Below are 21,333 nucleotides of genomic sequence, written 5' to 3' on the forward strand. Positions count from 1 at the left end.
TTTTTGTGATCTTGAAATATTGAATAAAATTATATTTATTATTTTTCGCCGCACAAAATAACGTCATACTCACGGAAGCCGGTATACCCGCCAGCCGGTAAAGTCCCGATTTGCAGATGCTGTGCGGAGAAGTTCAGGAGCAGAAGTCCCATAAACTAGGTAAAATAAATATTTATGAAGATATTTTGAAAATACTGACACAGTGATTTTTTCCCGATTTATTTTTAAAATTCAGGTCAAGGCTCCGCTACACGCTCTGACAGCTCAAAGCTCAAAATGAGTTCATTACATAAATAAAATTTAATTTTCTCCGCAATACTTTGTGAATTTCAGAAGCAACACACTACACACTTGTTTATACAAAGTGTAAAGGTAATAAAAAGCAATATATACAGTGGTACCTTTATTTTAGACGTCAAAAAGTAATTGCGGCTCCCGGTGTTTTCTTTTCCGAGGAAACCGGGTCCAAATGGCTTTTTGGATGTTAAGGGTTGCCCACCCCTGGGCTAGAAACAGTTACAATGACAAAAAGACAGGAGGCAGAGCTGGAGGTCGCAGAGATGAAGATGTTGAGGTTCTCTTTAGGAAAAAAGAATATGGAGTCTCCAGCAAACCTCCTGTGTGTTTTTGTACCCAGAGGAAACCCACACAGACATGTGGAGAACATGAAGACTCCATACAGAAAGGCCTCCTGGGGAAACACAACCACGTAGCTTCTAGCTGCCAGCAGAAATGCTAATCAGAAGTGCTAACCACTTTTTCACTTGTTGTTTTAAACCTGAATTTATCTTCACATTGAGCCACATTGAATCATTTGTATCAAGCCTAAACACATAGTGAGTCACACACACACACACACACACAGGCTCAGGTTGCACTATGTGTCTGCGGTTGAAGTTGTATTTCGACCTTTTGTGACTCGTCTTCTAAATGTGTGACAGTGACATTCCGTGTCAGTCAAACTGTCAGCCATTGATTCACTGTGCCTCTATTTCTATTTTTGTGAGGACAACTGTCATTTTGCGGATTGCATCGTTGTATTACTCGCTTGGAAATACATCAAATGAATCCCGTCCTTGATTATTCCCGGGAGGCTTCCCTCTCGGGAACAATGCAACCGTGATGTTGATGACATGCAATTTGTATCGTCTAGTTCTTAAACACCTCCAAAGGGTTTATTAAACACACACTCGGGTCCGACTGCAATGATAATAAGAGTGACTAAGAGTGACTAACATAAGTCACATGGGCAACACCGGTAATAATTCGTAATAACCCAGGGCGTGCAGCAGGGATCCGATAGGCTTCAACCTGTTCTGACATTCCTTACATTATGATCTGCACGCCTGAGGTTGATGTCTGTGCAGATGTTTGATGTGTTGCTTTCTTTTTGTTTTTTTTTTTGGTACAGCTCGTTATGATAAATATAATAAAAATGTTTGTATCTCATTTCCATTTGCTCCAAATAAGTGAATATCCAGACTGAGCTCTGTCTAATCATCCAACATATTTTTCAGCATATAGACAGAATGATAATTAATAATAAAACAATAATGACAGTGATAATACAAATAATATGAATAGTAATAGGAATAATGAGCTCCACTTTTTAGGCACCAGATTGGAGCATGACTAATCAGTTCCGTTTATGTCCACTAGATAGCGCTATCACCCCCCCACACACAACACACACACACACACACTTTACAAATCCGCTGTCATGGTTTTTGTCATGGTTTCATTTTCACTGAGTCTTGGAGGGGAAATATTGTGATTTATGAAACGAGCTGGCAGAAAGGGCCGTTACTTGTTATTTAACTGCCAAATGAATTCAAACGTTTGTTTGAATTTTTTGAATCGCATTGAATTATTTTTGCTCGATCCACAAACATTGGGACGTTATCAATGTAGGACAAACATCCACCTGTTTGTTTTTTTTTGCCTTATGTGTTTTAACAGACCTTTAGAGGCCTCAGCTGCAGGGAGAACTTTATTTCCTTTTTGGTGTTGTTTTCTCTTGTTACCCTCTAAATGCACCATGATATCCACCGTAAGTACACGTATGCTGTGAGTTTGTTTTGCCTGCACGCGCTAAACGGATGCTGGGGTTGGAACTGCCAAACAGGAGTTAGTAAATTAGTTCGTTATACAAATTATAGAGTGCAGAGTGCAATGTGTGTCAAAGTAATAAAGTGAAGTTGTCGATAAAATAATAAATAAAGTGACGATCGGTACAGGTACTATTGTTATTGTTTCTGTGCCAGAGGGGAGAAGGTGGTGTCCAGGCTGTGACGGATGTGCGGTGATGTTTACCACCCGGTTCCTGACTCTAGAAGATTACGGGCCCTGAATTGAGGGCAGTTTGGCATCTCTGCAGTCCTGATTGTCCGTTCCAGTCTTTTCCTGCGGCCGAACCAAACCGGACGATCACAGAGGTGCAGAGAACAGACTGGACAGCGTAAAAACTGAATCAGCAGCTTGACTTCCTGCTCCGCTAGGCCTTCCTGATCACACCATCTATGTTGGACGGCCCACTTGAGGCCCCCGGAGCTGAACCCGGGTGCAGAGGAGAGAGTTAGATGGAGGCAGATGTTTGGCTGATGGTCACCTGTGAGGATAGGTGATTCACTGAGCAGCTCCCTTGGATGGGAAGAAGAAGAAGACACAAAGCTTGCATCAGTATTCACCATTTCATCATCTGACTCTATTCCTAATTCCAGCTCAAATGTAGATTAAGTTACAAGTCAAAGTCAAAGCCACTGCCATACGTTCACACACGTAGAGCATTAAACCCGGGCAGTGCAAAAATAACAAAAAAATTATAAATAATATGTCACGGAGAACAACGAACAACGAGTATGGCTGAGGTAAATGTGGTTAAGTTTGATTTTTTAAAGTGACAGGACTGTTACGGTTCAGTTGCAAAAAAAAAATCTAGCAGTATAAGTGCAGTTGCATCGACAGTTTTACAGTGCATTTTTTCACAAATTATTATTATTACTTTAACGATCGATGAATGATTGAGATTCCCGCATTTAAAAAAATGTGTGGATTGATACGAGTGCACGTAAGCTAATGTGCGCCTCTCAAAGTCTGTGTCAACATCACGTGACTGTCCTGTGCCGTGACGTCACCGCCCTCCCCGGAAGTTCGAGCTGGCGATGTAGTAGCCTCGTTAGCCTAGCAGCAGGAAGAAGATGTTCGCATCCGGCGAGGGAATAATAACACCCGGCTGCGAGCATTGATAACAGACCGAACCGACGCGGGGTCCAGCCTGCCGATCGTGTCCCGGATTTATAACCGTGATCTCCCACTGCGGAGCCGGAACTTGCCGATCCCGACGCGGGGCGCAGCGGCAAGATGTCCCTTTTCCAGTCGGCTCTGGATTTCCTGGCCGGGCCCGGCGCCTCCGGGGCGGCCAGCCGGGACCAGAACGACTTCGTCGGGCAGCTGGTGGAGCTCGGCGACATGAAGCTGCGGATCAAGCGGGTGATCGCGGAGGGTAAGTCGGTGCATGACAACGGGACGACGACGTCAAGACTCAATGCGGGTGCGAACCGGCTAGCTAGCTAGCTAGCAGGATATGCTAGCCGTCAAACGTTTGCGTCAAACAGCCGCTCGTTGTCAATAACAATGGGCTTAGCCGGGTTTATCGGCTTATCACTAATTAAACACCAGTAGATTCAGTCTTTTGTTCTGTCCCGAGGCGCTGTTGCTTCTTAAAAAACGCCTTTTAGACTGTGTCGTGACAAGTCGAACTTTCAGCTAGCCCTAGCATTAGCACTGCCGCAAGTTTCAATTACATTCTTCCCACGGGCTCCTGTTTCCTCCCCAGACCCGCATCCCATTCACGCATTTATCTGCGTTCACCTTTTATTCTTAGAAGAAGGGAGGAATTGTTGTCAACGATCTGCGTGGACCTCTGGACAAGTTGTCCAAATGGATAATCTGGCCATTTCCCCCGAGGAATAAACTCCAGAGAGCTGTGTGTTGTGATGAGCAGAGGAGCTTCCAGAGGCAGAGGACAACCATCATTTAAACCATCCCTTTAAAATCTGACATCAGTATCATGTTTATAGCTACTTTTTAACCTAAGATGAGGAGAACCCATCCTTTACTCTCCTGGGTTGTTACTCAGAAATGTCCCGTGGCTTCAGAAATTCCTCACGGATGAACCAAACTCTTCTGCAAAGAGATGAAAGTTAGTGTCGCCTCTTGACCTCCGGCCTCCTGTAGGCTGACGGCCCCTGACCGCGTAAATTGAAAAACCTTGGGTTTATTTGTGCCTTCGCGCCCGTCGGGGACCTTGTTTTCTTTCTGCCGACCTACAGACAGTGTTTCATCACCTTCCATGCACAGGAAACGGAAACATTCCTTTTCTCTGTAAATCTGTGTCATTCCGCTGTGTCAACTCATTCCGCTGACAACCACGTTAAAGATAATAACGGTTGGTTTTGAAATGCCGCCTTTTTTTACTAATAATTATTAAACATATGTGTTTCTGACAAATTTTACACAACAACATCTCGCTTGCTCACTGCGGCAAAGACAGACCTTTATTTGATTTTACTTTTAAGTTTGACTAATGGACCTCAGTATTCTATTCTGTGTGTGTGTGTGTGTGTGTGTGTGTGTGTACAAGTGGAAGCCCACACCGTCGTTGCAAATTCACGTCGGCGGCCCAGCTATGTGAACGTGGCGCTTCATTTCAAAGAACTGTATTTCGTGTTTCGTGTCTTTTATTCTGTTTCGACAGCTGTGTGGCAGCTGTCTCAGACATAGTCAGGCGATGCACTGCAGGTGAAATATCGTGCAGCACACACACACACACACACACACACACACACACACACATATTATCAAAGGATCTCCATATTGCGGCACCGGCTTTATCACGGGCGAAATATCTTGAAAATGTCGCACGGTGGATCTCTCTGATCTGCTGAAATGTCTGTAAATGGTGGATTTCCTCACAGAAGCCGAGGCGTCACCTTGACAGATGATTGTCCAAAACCCCCAAAACCTTTTATGGTAACTTTGTGTAAAAGTGGCCATCTACAAAGTGATACATACCCCCCCCTTTCTCCAGACTCAGCCTCTCCTTCGTGGGCCTCATCGCCGACTTTGTGATTTGGGTTTGCGTTCCCTGATAGATGAATAGTTTGTCTCGACACTTTGCCCAGTCGGGCTGTAAGTGTTGGCGGTCTAAAGCCAGATTTTCAAAAACGGAAGAAAAAAAAGCCCAGTTTAAACGGTCAGAGATAAGAATCCTTGGTTTGTCCTTTCAGGTTTTTACAAAGCAAAGGCCGGCTGGTTGTTGATTTACACGTTGCCGTGGCAACTGCTCCCTCGGGGAATGTCGAGTGCGGAGTGCGTTTTTGCGGGTTTGCAAACACACAGACACACACACACACACAAATGCTCTCCTGAGGGGGGAATAATCTCTGGAAACCAGAGATTCTGGTCCTGCTGCCTCAGCAGAAACTGGACAGGAAGTGCAGCGGGAGGGGGGGGGGGGGGGTCGCGTCCTCCATGTTTTTTCTCCACGAAAGTCCGAGAGCCACTGTTCTCCCTCTCTGCAAACTATCCGGCGTCTCGTTATCACCAATGATCGGCGCCACGCCTTGGGTGTGCAAAGGGGCGTTGAGCAGCTCAGTTGCAGCTTGATTGTTGTCATTGTGAATGCATGAGTCTGGAGGTTTACTACTGTTTATAAGGCAGTCGTATTCATATCACCCTTCATACCATCCGCATCATATATATAACTACGCACTATGTAAATAACATGTCTGTCTATATTTTTAATTTTATAAAAAAAGCTGTACATGCGCCGAGCCAGGAGCTCTCATTGCAAAATTTCACTGTGCCTGCACAGATTCTGCACAGAATCTGGAATCTTCTTGATTCTATGGCAATTATTATTATTATTATTATTATTATTAAACCAGATAGCCCTGCAGTCCAGACCTTCAGGCTTGAAGAATGGTTGCTCTGATTTACTTTTCATTTTGAATTGCTTAAAATCCAGATGCAGTGTGTGTGTGTACGTTTGTGTATGTATTTGTCAAAAAAAAAAACCTCACTAACCCAAGCTTACTGTTCTGTATATTTCCTGTGCATCTTATATTTGCAAGTGTTATTTGCAGTCCCTATGTCCTCTATTGTAAGTTGCTTTGGATAAAAGCGTCTGCCAAATGTAATGTAATGTAAATAGTGGATTGATTTGAAAACCTTCCTGAGTCTGGAGGAAAATATCGTATTTCTCATATTTCAACAGCGACCGGGTCATTTTGTAGTTTGCACTGGAGCATTTTGATTGACACATCCAATAAAATGCTCGCTAGTCATTCACCTGAATTGGACCCGTTCTGACCGTCTGGCTCAAATCTAATAAACAAGATGGTTCTTCCCGTGTGGATTCTGCGCCCCCTCCTGTCCCCGGGTCCCGTGGGCCGGCGACGGCCGAACGAGCGCCTCCACGTGTTCTTCATCACGTCCTTTTTTTTAATTTGTGAATAACGTGCGTTCCCTCTCCTGCTGCTCCTCAGGTGGCTTTGCCTTCGTGTACGAGGCCCAGGACATGGCGAGCGGGAAAGACTACGCCCTCAAGGTGAGCCACCCGCTCGGCCTCTTATTGCTTTTGTGTTTACATTCACCGCTTTACCCTGTGTGTGTGTGTGTGTGTGTGTGTGTGTGTGTGTGTGTGCCCTCTCAGCGGCTGCTGTCCAATGAAGAAGAAAAGAACAAGGAAATCATACAGGAAGTCTGCTTCATGGTATCCTTTATCTCCTCCAGAGGAGCCACACATTCCTGCTAGCTTACACAGAGCCACAGGCACTCCAGTATTATGGGATGGCTGTGCTTTCCAACATCCCCTAAAGCCAGAATGTGCAAATATGTATGGCTTCCCCACATGCATTAGTACATTTTGTGCCATGTAATATACGGGCGGCGCATTGGTTAGTGTTCTCTTCTCACAGCGAGAAGGTCCTCGGTTTGTGTGTGGAGTCTCCATGTTCTCCCCGTGTCTGCGTGGGGTTCCTCAGGGTTCTCCGGGTTCCTCGTACAGTCCAAGCACATGCAGGAGGTTCATGGAAAAGACCCTACATTGTCCAGATGTGTGAATGATGGTACGTCTCTGAGATGTGAATGAGAAGGTGGATGGACCGGAAATGTCCTTAATGGAATCTCCGCGTTCGCCCCGGGTTCTCCAGGTTCCTCCTCCAGTCCAAACATGTGCAGGAGGTTCACTGGAGAACCTGAATGATCCAGACGTGCGAATGAAGGTACAGTGCGTGTCTGGGACATAAATGAATGAGTGAATGGTCGTTCATCTCCACATGATGTGGGAATGAGAGGGCGAATGGTTGGGTGTCTCCATGTGGGCCCCTGGTTGGAGGATGAACCCTGCCTCTCGTCCAATCACAGCTCCAGAACCCTCCGGCAACCCTGCAGTGCAGGATAAGCAGTATAGATCATGAAAGAACGAAACAATATACACTGCTCAAAAAAATAAAGGGAACACTTAAAAAACACATCCTAGATCTAAATGAATGAAATATTCTTATGAAATACTTTGCTCTTTACACAGTTGAATGTGCTGACAACAAAATCCCACAAAAATGATCAATGGAAATCAATTGTATCAACCCATGGAGGTCTGGATTAGGAATCACACTCAAAATTAAAGTGTAAAAACAAACTCCAGGCTGATCCAACTTTGATGTAATGTCCTTAAAACAAGTCCAAATGAATCTGTGTTGCTTCCTGAGTGGACACTATGATTTCACACAAGTGGGATTGACTTGGAGTTACATTGTGTTGTTCAAGTGTTCCCTTTATTTTTTTGAGCAGTATAGATATGTGTGTATGTATAATACATAAATGTGTGTGTGTGTAATCTGTTTTGTAAGCGGGAAGGAAGCGAGAACATTCAGAATCATTCGGAGCTCCGCCCGCGGAGGAGCTGGAATCCGATAGCATTCATTTCAGGAACCGAGTGAAGCTCTTAAACACGGGTTAGAAGGTCCGGCGGCAGCAGACGCTCCGTCCTCCGGCTCCGCCGGGGCGACGCCTTCCAAGCAAAGCCACGTCACGCTTCAGATTATTAGTATTATGCGTGACATTTGACGCCCGGTGTTTATATTTAGCCGAAAATGTGAACGCATTCGTGTGAATGTTGTACTATTAGAGCGACGAGTGTGTGTGTGTGTGTGTGTGTGTGTGTGTGTGTGTTCCTTGACCTCCCGCCCCTGCAGAAAAAGCTCTCCGGTCACCCCAACGTGGTCCAGTTCTGCTCGGCCGCCTCCATCAGCAAGGAGGAGTCGGACACGGGCCAGGCGGAGTTCCTGATCCTCACGGAGCTGTGCAGAGGTACGGCCTCCTCGTCGGCGAGAAACGCTCCGTCAGCGCCGCCGCCGCCGCTCTGCGTGATGAAACCCTTTCCCGTCCGCAGCCTCTCCACTTCCTTCACATGCTCTTTCTCAAAGCTTAGTAACCAGAAGGGAAACTGAGCCGCCTGCTTGTCGGCGACTTCCCGGCCGCCGGGTTTCCCCTTTCGATCTAACCGTGTTCTCCACCCCTTCAGGTCAGCTGGTGGACTTTATGAGGCGTGTGGAGCAGAGGGCTCCGCTCTCCTGCGACACGGTGCTGAAGGTCTTCTACCAGGCGTGCCGCGCCGTGCAGCACCTGCACAAACAGAAGCCGGCGGTCATACACCGAGACCTCAAGGTCGGCGCGCCCTCGGGCGTCCAATCGGAGGGGGAGGGGCGGACGATTCGATTGAGCGTTTTTCGATCTGAGCCGATGTCTCCGCGCCCCGCAGATCGAGAACCTCCTGATCAGCAACCAGGGCACGATCAAGTTGTGTGACTTCGGCAGCGCGACCACGCTGTCGCACTACCCCGACTACAGCTGGTCTGCGCAGAAAAGGTCCATGGTGGAGGACGAGGTACACGCTAACACACACACACACACACACACACTGTTCCCCCACACGCCACATTTCCCATCATGCCCTGCTGGTCTGCGTGCAGCCTCCCTGCACGAACGTCCCTCACGGCTAAAAGCAGAGCTTCTGATTGAATCAGCGGCCGGAGGTCCGGGAAGCTCTGATCCGACCCATTCATCACGATCTATTTTTACCGCTCCGCCCCCCCCCCGAGGACCCGGTCCAGGTAGAAACCCTGATTTCTGGTCTCCGCGCAGATCACCAGGAACACCACGCCGGCGTACCGGACGCCCGAGATGATCGACCTCTACTCCAACTTCCCCATCAACGAGAAGCAAGACATCTGGGTGGGACCTGTCCTCGGGACATCCTGAACTCCTTAAATAAGCTTGTTGCTTTTGCTAACTGTGGGCGTGTCTCCGTCCCGTCCAGGCCCTGGGCTGCATCCTCTACCTGCTGTGTTTCAAGCAGCACCCCTTCGAGGAGGGCGCCAAGCTGCAAATAGTGAACGGGAAATACTCCATCCCTCCGCACGACGTCAAGTACACCGTGTATCACGACCTCATACGTAAGCGCCGCCCGTCCCGGGTCACGTTTACGTCCCTCGCCCGCCGGCGGCAGGTCTGTCTGGTGTCTCCCCATCATCTCCGTCGCTTATCACCTCCTCCCGATCTCCCAAGGGCGATTCCATACGTCTGGATTTGAGTTTCCAGAATGTTTTGCATGAGAAAATCTGAGAAAATCAAATCCTTGGCCTCCTCTTCAGCCCGGGGAACACCAAGGTCTGGGAAGCGCGTTTAAAATTAGCCCCCTCGGTGAAAAGCCCCGGTAGATCCACAGGTCGGGTTTCTTATTTTAAGTGAATTTGGCTAAACAGCACCACCTGGTGGACATAAATGACAGCACTTCAAGAAGATTTTTCATTTAGTCCCTTAATTTTCCCTTTGCCCAGAGCTCCATCATGACGCGTTTTTTCCCCCCGTCCTCTCTCTGCTGGCCAGGCTCGATGCTGAAGGTGAACCCCGAGGAGCGGCTGTCCATCACAGAGCTGGTCAACCAGCTCCAGGAGATCGCGGCGGCACGCAACGTCAACCCCAAGTCCCCCATCACAGAGGTCGGTGTGCGACGGACGGTTTGTTGCGCCGCCGTCGCTTAATCTACCTTAAACTCACCCCCGTCCATTCTGTAATCCCAGTAATTTCCTTTCTGATCGTTTGCGGCGTTTAATGCCAACATGGCCGCCGCCGGCCGCGAAATGGCGTTTAAAAACGGCTTGATAGCCCAGAGAGAATGGGGGAGAAACATGAGATGTGTGTGTGTGTGTGTGTGTGTTGTGGACTCGTCCATGAGGAGACGGAGAAGTTGTCGTGTGTGAGATACGATGACGGAAAGCGTCGTCCGTGACGTTTACGGGGATTTGTTGCAGCTGGTCGGGGACGGTTTGATGGTTTTAGAAAGAAAAGCGGCTTCACTCCGTCCACAAATGGAGTTTAGACATAAAATGGAGCAAAGTTAAGATAAGATAAGATAAGATAAGATAACAACTTTATTAATCCCGAAGGAAATTGTCGTGCCAGAGTTACAGAAAATATAACAGCAATAAATAATAAAAAGAAAAAGGCAGAGTTAGAAATAAAAATAAACTATAAAGTGTCTCAGTGAAACTATAAAGTGTCTTAGTAAACAAGTGATAAAACTATAAGTGTCTTAGTAACAAGTGAGGTAAGGAGTGCACAATAGTATGATAAAAGGAAAAATTGTAGTGTAGCTGTTATGAAATGAAATATTGCACAGTTCTGAGTATTGCACAGTTACAAAGTTAGCATAGCATTAGATGTGTAGCCTGTAGGTAAAGTCAAGGTAATAATGTATTCATTTGGTTTTATACTATATTTGTTATGATAAAATACAGTTTCCTTATCATAAAACGTGACAAAACCAGGGATCCGTAACGGAATTCCGGTTCACTTCAATGAGGAAATTTAATTGAAATACAAAGGAGTTGAAACGGAACCGATTCAACTCCCGAGTCCAGGTTTAACTCCGTAGAACTGTTGGAAAACCACCCGGGTTGGACGTACGCCGATCTGTCTTTTAACAACCCTACGGTGTTACGTCGTGGCGGCGGCTCCTTTCGCAGAGACACAAGGACGGTGTTCAGCCTCGGCGGGGCGCGGAGGAGCTTCCGGAGGCCGACGGCGCCGTGCAAACATGTAAATGCTCGGCCATCATACGAGCGGGCGCCACGAGCGGAGGGGGAGCACAAAGGGGGCCAGTGTTCGCCGGTCCGGTAGTGGATGATTAATCCGGGGTGGAAAGAGAGATCCCCACCCCTTTAACATATGCCCGGAGGCTTTCGGACTGGAAAAGGATGAGACCGGCCGCAAACCTACAAATCCCGCCACTCAAAGCCAAATCCTTGGCCAAAATGGCGATTAAAGTAATCAGATTACAATGTCAGAAAAAATCTTTTTATGAAAAGGCGGCGTTTTCTCCCGTATCTTCTGTCACGGCGCGTATTCGGTCGATCTACAGGCGCGGCGGCGGCGTACATTTGTGATGCTATTTAACATCAAGCGGAATGAAAGAATCACGTCGCTTCCGGCCGGCAAAGCGAGCGGCTCCTCCAGAAGCCCAACTCTTGACCCGGGCGGCAGCATTGTGCGCGCAGAGGAGGCTGGTTTTGGCGAACGCCAATCTGATTAGGGTTAAGAAGGGGTTTCCCTGGTTATAAGCAGATTAGCGTCCTCCCGGTCCCTCCTCCTCCTCCTCCTCCTCTTCCTCCTGCGCAGACATACGGAGGGGCGGACGGCCAGAGCGAGCCAGAGCGAAACTTCCAACGCCAGGAAATTGATCCGGATTTTGGACGCCGGAGGGGAAAGGCGTGAGACCCGGACGTCCTTTTGATTCCATATTTCGGCAGGATCGGTTCCTCCGGCGTCGCAGCTCCGCGTTTGTAAATGTTTAAGACCTCAAGGCGCGTCTGAGGTCGCCGTCTCCCATCACACACACTACCTGGCTGTTACGATGTTGAGCGCGTACTACTGCTGGCGCCCGGTGTATGACGGCTACGAATGTCTGCAGCTGCTGGAGCAGAACGGAGGCTTCGGCAACAACGGCGCCCAGCCGCCCGCCCACGTCCACAACGCCCACAACAGCGCAGGTAAGCGTCGCGCGTCTCGGAAATGCATTTCACGCGTCCGCCGATAACTTCTCATTGCGCGTCCGGAGTTTACGTTTCATTTTGAGCTGCTTTTTTTTTAAATTTTCGGTCATTTTCACTTTGCGACTTCGCCCGGAGATAGCGATCTTCTGGATGATGAGCGGCGAAGACCAAACCGTGCAGGAAACACGGAGCTGCAGATTAGCGGCAGTGATTTCCTGCCCCATTAGCAGAATGAGATCTTTATGAGGAGGCTTCAGAACCAGGCCCTCCTGTTCCCATTAGTTTCAAACCTCCGACAATGACATTTACTGTGTCTCCGTGTCGCCATGCCTCTCTCACACACACACACACACACACACACACACACACACACACGAGGTGTGCCGTCCATTAAGAGGATTTCACTGCATCCCGTCAACCATCTGCCCAAGGCGCTGTTTTTTTTTTTTTTTTTTTTTTTTTACCTCAAATTAAGGTTAAACGTCGGAGTTCGCAGGCCCGGTCACATGACTCGCCGCCGATTAACAGCGTCATCTCGTGATTCCCCCCCCCCCCGAAGGCATTTATGATCCTGATCAGTCGGGCAGCGGCCTCCTGGACATCCTGCGCGGCGGCACCGAGCGCTTCCTGACCAACATCAAGGACACCTCCTCCAAGGTCATCCAGTCGGTGGCCAGGTACGCCGCCGCCGCCGCTCCGAGTATCACCTTTATTATCTTCCCCACCTTTACACATCCATGTTTGGATCTTAACGTTCTCATTACGTTTTTACAGACGCTTGATTCCTTTATATGACTCTCACGGCCATATTTAGCTGTAATTTGCAGAATTATAAGCCGTCGAGATCTTTCCCGCCTACATCGACCCCAGAATGACCTTTGAAATCTGAAACGGTCAAAGACGGCGTCGGGATGTTCCTAGGATTCTGGAAGCATCTATAAACAGCCGGTCGAACACGCCAGCGATTTGCTTTAAAAACCCCGGCGTCTCTTTTCGTACGCCGCCGTTTCCAAGTTCGTTTCATTTGGTTTCTCTGTCATCGCTCCGTGTGTTTGTTTGCTCATTTTGATTATTATTATTATTATCGTTTTTTTTATTTTTTTTTTATTTTTGTCATTTCTTTTCTCTGTCCCAACCCTTCATGGTCCCACTATGTGTCCCATCACCTAGCAACCCGAGGTAAATATGGGCGGACGGAGCTCGGCGTGCTCGGCGTGCTCCTGTAGATCTGTGTTTAATTCAGAACACCCTACTAAGCCTTGTGTCGTGTGTGTGTGTGTGTGTCATCACAGCTTGCTTTACACCCCCCTAACATCACACACGTAGCGCCTTCACCGCCACGGACGGGGTCGTATCACGACAGAAATGACGGGAAAAAGTCGGCCAAAATTTTTAATGATGGAGAAATTCTTGTTTTGGGGCGCCTCAAGGGGCTTTGTGTTTTTGACGATAATTTGACGATAAGGCGTTTTGATTGGGATGTGAGTCTGACACGCTTGAAAAATGGCTCAATAACGCGGATTAACGGCTGAGTGATTCAAATAAATGAACGAGGAATAAGATAAAACCGCATGTCGTCGCTCCATCGCATACTAAACCGCCACGTCAGCTTCCTCTGTGTCGTAAACCGCATCACGCGCTCCCAATTCCGCGGGATTAAGGTCATTTGTGACCCATTTGATTTCTATTTATTTCAACTTTTTCAATTTTTCCACCACGATTTGACCCGACTGCCCCTCGAAGCTGTTATCATCCCCTATCCGGGACATCCCAGCGTTCCAAAAATATAATCGGTCGACGAGATCTCGGCATTTTCGCACATTCCCCGTCTGAATTTGACTCGATATTTCTAAAACGATTCGGAGTGGTTTCGCTAACATCTCCGCTCGTTCATCCGCGTCGGCGCGCGGATCCCCGGCGGGCTGCCCGGCAGAGACGCAGCCACGTAGCCGTCGTACGTTTGTGCGAAAGTCGCTACCGATGAAGTCGATCGTCGATGACGCCGCGGTGAAATGAAATTCGAAATACCGCACGGCTTCTTCAACTCGCGCTCTCAATCCCCTCTGTCACAGCTATGCTAAGGGAGACCTGGACATATCCTACATCACCTCCAGGATAGCAGGTGAGCTAAGCTAACACCCTTAAAGTTCATTCTCGTCTCCTTTACGTGCGCTCTTTGTCATGTCGCCTACATTGTATATGTGTGTGTGTGTGTTTTCTGCAGTTATGTCCTTCCCGGCGGAAGGCGTGGAGTCGGCGATAAAGAACAACATCGAGGACGTCCGGCTGTTCCTGGATTCGCGTCACGCCGGCCACTACGCCGTCTACAACCTGTCCAGGCGCTCGTACAGGCCGTCCCGCTTCCACAACAGGGTAGGGCGTTGGTTCACGCGTGTGCGTCCAACTCGAGTCGTACTGAGGTGTGTGTGTGTGTGTGTGTGTAGGTGTCTGAATGCAACTGGCAGGTGCGCCGCGCCCCCAACCTCCGCAGCCTTTACAGCGTCTGCAAGAACATGCACCTGTGGCTGAAGCAGGACCAGAGGAACATCTGCATCGTGCACTGCCTGGTAGGCGGCGGCGGCTCCCGTGGACGAGATGAGGCCCGAGCCGAGGCGTGCACGCTGACGGCTATGTGTGTGTGTGTTGGTGTGTGTTTCCGCAGGACGGCAGGGCGGCGTCGGCGGTGGCGGTGTGCTCCTTCCTGTGTTTCTGTCGTCTCTTCACCACGGCCGAGGCCGCCGTCTACATGTTCTCCATGAAACGCTGCCCGCCCGGCATAGCTCCCTCGCACAAGAGGTACACACACACACACACACACACATACACACACACACTCTTACACAGGAGTGTCGTATTGACACCGAATGGCCCGCTCAGGTACATCGAGTACATGTGTGACATGATGGCGGAGGAGCCCATCATCCCTCACTGCAAGCCCATAATCATTCGCTCCATCGCCATGACGCCGGTGCCGCTGTTCAACAAGCAGCGCAACGGCTGCAGGCCGTTCTGCGAGGTCTACGTCGGGGACGAGCGGGTCCTCACCACCTCGCAGGAGTACGACAGGATGAAGTAGGTTCCCCGGGGAGGAGGGAGGGAGGGAGGGAGGGAGGGGCGCCGCCCGCCGCCGTGGGCTTTTAACCGTCGACCTTCCTTTTCCAGGGACTTCAGGATCGAGGACGGGAAAGCAGAGATCCCTCTGAACGTGACCGTCCAGGGGGACGTGCTAGTGGTGATCTACCACGCCAGGTCCACCTTGGGGGGACGTCTACAGGCCAAGGTGCAGAAACACACACACACACACACACACACACACACAGGAGCCGCCGCGCTGTTGGGAAAAAAATCACCGATACTTTACCTCCCTGGCCGTTTCCTCCCAGATGGCGTCCATGAAGATGTTTCAGATCCAGTTCCACACGGGCTTCGTCCCCAGAAACGCCACCACCGTCAAATTTGCAAAGTAGGTGCCCCGGCGTCCGAGTGACGGCGTGCTTTTCGAACACCCGTATCTGAAGGCGTCCTCGTCCCTCAGGTACGACCTGGACGCCTGCGACATTCAGGAGAAGTACCCGGACCTGTTCCAGGTCAACCTGGACATCGAGGTGGAGCCGAGGGAGCGTCCCAGCACCAAACCCCCGCCGTGGGACGGCTTCCAGACCAAGGGCCTCAACCCCAAGATCCTCTTCTCCTCTCGCGACGAGCAGCAGGAGATCCTCAGCAAATTCGGTACTTCTCAGTTTCTCCCGCCGCTCGTCCTCCCAAAGCTTTTCTTCCCGGGTCGGGTTCAGCAAGGGTTCCAATCCGAGTCTGAAATTTTCAACAACCGCAGGTAAACCAGAACTGCCTCGTCTGCCAGGTTCCTCGGCGTTTTACGACTCCGAGGCGGCGCCCCAGCCGGCGCCGCAGACCCCGGAAGGCCCCGCCGCCGCCGCCGCCGCCGAGGAGGAGCCTCCAGGCAACGCCGACGCAAACACCAACAACTTCTTCCAGACGCTGGACTGGGAAGGTACCGTCTCCCCCGTCGCCGCCGTCCCAACGCCAGAGAACATCCGGCTTCATTCGCGCTCTCGCCCCCGCAGACGTGGGCGGCCCGCGGGAAGCCTCGGACAGTCAGGGAGGGTCCGTGCACGAGCAGGAAGAGCTGAGCGACCAGTCGGAAGGAGAGTCCTACTCCTACTCGGCCCCCGGCGGGGAGCCTCTGTCGCGGGACCCCAGCGAACCCCTGTTTGACGCCGATTTCCAGGTGGGGAGACACACAAACTGCCTTCCACTCAGGTTTCGTGACCTGCTCGTACGTCAGATCAGATTTCCCCGTTAAAATGAGCTGAAATGCGATTCATTTGTGACAGACACTGATTTCGTGACGTGTTTTTAACGGAGTCAAATTTACTTTATGAATAACAAATAATGCGCAGAAAAGAAAAACGGAGTTTCCGGACTATCAGACTTTTGAATTCCTCTTCCTTCAGCCGCAGGGAATCTTCAAATCTTTGCACTTAAGACCTTAAAACACTTTATAGCCTTGACTTTGACACTGTATTGTTTTATTTGTATTTCTTATTCTCCTTCCCTTTTTTTTTTACTGTTTATACAATTTCCTACTATCATTTATTCTTGTTTTGTTTTACTTGAAACTCCAGCACAACAATTTCCTTCGGGGTAAATAAAGTTGCTCTTATTCTTATTCTTATTCTTATTTAGCGCACCTGAATAGAAGCCACACCAGAAAAAAAAAACAACTAAATAAATCTTTATGTACAAATATAGGCTGCACAGATATTTACACAGATTTTTTTTCTAATTTAAACTTTTAATTAAGTAATTACCAGTAACATCCACAAATACATACTGGAAATGCTTTTTTTCCAAACAGCTGTTGTAACATGGCTCATAAAAAAGATGAATAATAAAGAACACGAGGAAAAGTCCATCCATCCATCCATCCATCCATCCATCCATCCGTCCGTCCGTCCATCCATCCATCCATCCATCCATCCGTCCATCCATGTGACAAGGCTACATTTTTTTGGAGGCGTGAAGCTCGTTAGCCCCCAAAAATCCATAAATTAGCCGCATCGTTGTTTAAGCCGCAGTGTTCAAAGCGTAGGAAAAAAATTAGCGGCTTATAGTCCGGAAATGACGGTAATGAAAGAGAATGTAAAGAAATAAACTGAACCTTCAAGATGGGATGAAGATGCTGGTGGTGAAGGAGGAGGTTCGGGGACTTTAACTTACTCGCTATACTTGATGCTACAACGTCTTGCTAAATGCTAACACACACAGTTTTGCTACGCTTCATTTAGATGTTGACGCTCCTGTCGTCCGCCGCACCGAATCCCTGTAAATGTTCATCGTCATATCTGACCGACAACAACTTCACCATCTCTTCATGGAAGAGTCCACAACACACACACACACACACACACACCTCGCTCATGGTTTACCATGATTTTCTGTTGGCTAGCTAGTGAAGAGAAGAGAAGAGAGAAGAGAACAACTTTATTAATCCTGAACGACATTGTTGTGCTAGAGTTTCAAGTAAAAACATAACAGTAATAGATAATAGTGGAAAGGAGGAAGAATAAGAAATATAATGAAATATAAATTGTCTTAGCTGTTAGCAGTAATTACAAAGATTGAGGGCGTGTGGAGGGCGGCGCATCCAACTGTCTTTTAACGCCACTTCAGGGCCAGTGGTGGCCATGTCGGTGTGAAACGCTCATTCCAGGAAATCCATTTGTCGATGAAGTCACGGTTCCGCCGCGACCCGTATTCATCGTCCCCGTCTTCCCCCCAGGACCCGCCGCCCGGCTCCGAGGATTCTGCGCTGGGAGACACCGCTGACCTCCTGGGGTTGAACTCCGACCCGGAGCCTCCTCAGCAGGCGGTTCAGGGCGGCCTGAAAGCCGCCTCCAGCAACAGCGACCTCCTCAATGACCTGTTTGCTCCCCCCGCCGCCGCCGCGGACGAGGACCTCTTCTTCGGCGGGCCGCCGAGCAGCGCGACGCCCGAGTCCAAACGTGAGGCCGGAGCCGCTCGCGATTCCGCTAAGGCGACAGCAGGTTCTGAGGTTTCTTCTCTGTGCCGCAGCCGTTGCCGCGGGCGACCCCTTCGACCCCTTCGGGATGGGCCCCGGCTCCGGGGTCGGCTCCAGCGTGGCCTCGTCCCGCCAGGCCTCCGGGCCGGACCTGTTCGGGGACCTGCTGGGCTCCGACAGCTCGGCCACCAGCGGCTTCGGCTCGTCCCACAGCAACCCGCCGGCGCCCGCCTCCAACACCAGCCTCTTCAACCTCAGTAAGCTCAGAACGCGCGTGCTCGGCAGAATCGCTTCGGAAACGGGTCTATAAATGCAAATCCTGATGTTTCTGGTCCCGCCTTGCAACCGAATGTGCGTTTTCCTTCGCTTGACAGATAAGCTAGTGAACGACGCCCCCAAGATGACCTCGTCGGCCAGTCAGCCGGACCTCCTGGGCGGCTGGGACAGCTGGGCGGCCGGATCCTCGGCCAGCATCGCCTCCACGCCCAACAAGCCCACTTACAGCGGCACGGGTACGTGACCGGAAGCCAAGTCGGGTCGGAGTTGGTGTAAAACGGCGCCAAATCGCGACGCAGGCGTCTGACGATGCTTCCCGCAAAGAGCAGGTCTGGACCACCGCTGGATTTGTGCTGGTGCAGAAAGCCTGGTGGATGGTGGCGGCCTTCTGCCTCCACGGGTCGGAGACTAGAAACAGGTTGCGAGTGTTGGGAGGGACGGACGAGAATTGATCTATTACTGCGCTAACAGCTACATGCTAATAGCTGACACATCAGTGTCGTAGCTTTACGATTCATAAAAGAAACAACAATGGCGGAACGCCCGGATCGTGCACGGATGGAGGACACAAGTGCATCATGGGATGTCCCTCGGCAGAGTACGTGGGCTAAGCTAGCGCTAACGAGAAGCGCCCTCAAAAAGGGGTCGAGCCCGTTCTTACCAGCTAACATCCGAAGCTAGCGGGCTAGGCTAACGCTATCCTCAAGCTCTGCAGATGCGTCCTGCTTCGTGTGTCTGCAGCTTCCGGTCTGCCGTCGATGTCCAAAGCCAAGTCTCAGACCTTTGACCCTTTCGCCGACCTGGGAAACCTGGGCTCCACGTTACCGGGTAAGACCTCGGCGCGTCCGCTGAGGGTTGGACACGTGCACGGGTTCCCGGTGGGCGCCGGACGCGCTAACAGGCCGGGTTCCTCTCCGTATCCTCCAGGTTCTAGCAGCAGTAATTTCACCGGGCCTCCATTCAGCGGCAAGGCTCCGTCCTCCTCCTCGAAGCCTCAGCAGCAGTGGCAGGCGGGGAGACCCGCCTCGGCCCAGAACAAACCCTGGCAGTCGGGGTCGGGGCCGCCGCCGTCACAGCCCAACGCCGCCGCCGCCGCCACGCAGCCTCCCAAACCCAACTACAACCTCAACTTCTCCAGCGTGATCGGGGGCCGGGAGGAGAGAGGCGTCCGGGGACCCGGGTTCGGTAGGAGAACATCTCCTCCTCTCGGTCGCGCTCGGAAGTTCTTCTCGGTGACCTTCTCTGTGCCGCGACCCAGGCCCCAAGCCCAAGGTCAAGGAGGACGACTTCGGAGACCTGCTGTCGACCCAGGGCTTCTCCTCAAGGACGGACAAGAAGGGCCCGAGGACCATCGCCGAGATGAGGAGGCAAGAGATAACGAAGGACATCGATCCACTTAAACTCCAGGTAACCGGATCTTCTCGCCGACCCCGAGAGGTTCACGCTCCACGTCCTGAACCCGAGGAGACCCCGTCCCAACACCTGGGACCAGAGGAGACCTTCTGGTCTGGTTTTCAGCTTTGCAAGGAAGAAGCAGGGTGTTGCAGAGGTTCCTCCTCGCAGCAGACTCGCAGACTGCTGGTTCTCCAGGTTCTCCCCGTGTCTGCGTGGGGTTCCTCGGGGTTCCTCGGGGTTCCTCCCACTGTCCAAGCGCACTGGAGATTCTAAATTTGCCCAGATGTTTGAGGGAATGATTGAGCGGTCAGACTGGAGATCCCTTTCCAAACCTACCAAAGTGTCTTCTGGCGCTGCAGATCCTGGACTGGATCGAAGGGAAGGAGAGGAACATCCGGGCTCTGCTGTCCACGCTGCACACCGTGCTGTGGGAGGGCGAGACCCGCTGGAAGCCCGTGGGCATGGCCGACCTGGTGACGCCCGACCAGGTGAAGAAGTTCTACAGGAAGGCCGTGCTGGTGGTCCACCCCGATAAGGTGCGCTCTTTCTGCTCCTGTTGTTGAAGGTAATCGGCGTATCTCCGTTGGCGTCCGCCCGTGGTCATCTCCTCCGTCTCCTCCCCGCAGGCCACGGGCCAGCCGTACGAGCATTACGCCAAGATGATCTTCATGGAGCTGAACGACGCCTGGTCCGAGTTCGAGAACCAGGGATCCAAAGCACTCTTCTAAAACCTGTCATCTGGGTCCCGGCCGGGCCGGAGAAGATCCGGGCCGGGGGCCAGATGTTTGGGACTGAGCCCACATTGGGCCTTTGGGGGCGCCGAGCCTCTGAGAGGTGTCCTCTCTAGCATTCCCTTCACTCCCCGACTCTCCGCCTCGCGGCGGCCATCTTGGGCGGCCATCTTGGGCGGCCATCTTGGACTTGCCGGAGAACCTGAGGGTGACAATCACTCCGGCAAAGGAGACGGAGGGGAACGTCGAGACATTCAAGGACTTCCAAAAAAAAAAAAAATCAGCCGAATGGCATCTGCCGGTGTGTGTGCGCACGCGTGTGTGTGTGTGTGTGTATGTTAGGCGTACTTGTAACCACGACAACCAGGCGGTTCTGGTCGAAACCGCAGCTCGAACCTGAGGTGGAAAGTTTGCTCTCCAGAAGAGCCGACCGAACACTAAACAAAACAAAAAAAAAAAGAAGTGCTGCTTTTACCAGAGAAGTCACGTACGCACACACACACACACACACACACACACACTCTAGTGTAACCCCCCCCCCCAGCAGCCGGCCGCCTGTTATTGCTGAAGTGCTCTTTTGTTTTTCTTTTTTGTTTTCTTTTTGTTAGCCTAAATGCTAACGGCCCCATCGGCGCTGCACGATCCCCTAAAAAAAAAATTATTTTTCTTTTTTTTTTTTTTTGTTGCAATCTCAAAACACACACTCACCCCGTCACACTTGAGTGACAGGTCCCCCCACCCCCCCATCGACACCGAAGGGAAAGAAAGAGGGATT

At 50.6% G+C, this 21,333-nt stretch overlaps 1 protein-coding gene across 1 annotated transcript; it reads left to right on the forward strand.

Moving 5' to 3' along the window:
• The first annotated feature begins 3,138 nt into the window (after positions 1-3,138).
• On the forward strand, positions 3,139-21,020 carry gak (cyclin G associated kinase). The gene is made up of 29 exons (XM_086169494.1): positions 3,139-3,502; positions 6,549-6,610; positions 6,716-6,775; positions 8,259-8,373; positions 8,588-8,730; positions 8,825-8,950; positions 9,208-9,297; positions 9,383-9,518; positions 9,952-10,064; positions 12,035-12,113; positions 12,676-12,793; positions 14,189-14,238; positions 14,341-14,489; positions 14,561-14,683; positions 14,779-14,912; positions 14,994-15,188; positions 15,279-15,396; positions 15,500-15,579; positions 15,652-15,845; positions 15,949-16,125; positions 16,199-16,362; positions 17,917-18,139; positions 18,210-18,413; positions 18,531-18,668; positions 19,174-19,260; positions 19,360-19,617; positions 19,691-19,839; positions 20,187-20,363; positions 20,454-21,020. Exons 1-29 carry the CDS (start codon positions 3,361-3,363, stop codon positions 20,553-20,555), a joined length of 3,906 nt encoding a protein of 1,301 aa, XP_086025620.1. The 5' UTR covers positions 3,139-3,360; the 3' UTR covers positions 20,556-21,020.
• The last annotated feature ends 313 nt before the right edge of the window (positions 21,021-21,333 follow it).

Source organism: Fistularia commersonii, chromosome 22 (assembly GCF_037954325.1).
Source record: "Fistularia commersonii isolate RoL2024-O1a breed Wild chromosome 22, RoL_Fcom_v1.0, whole genome shotgun sequence".
In the NCBI taxonomy this organism is placed as follows: Eukaryota; Metazoa; Chordata; class Actinopteri; order Syngnathiformes; family Fistulariidae; genus Fistularia; species Fistularia commersonii.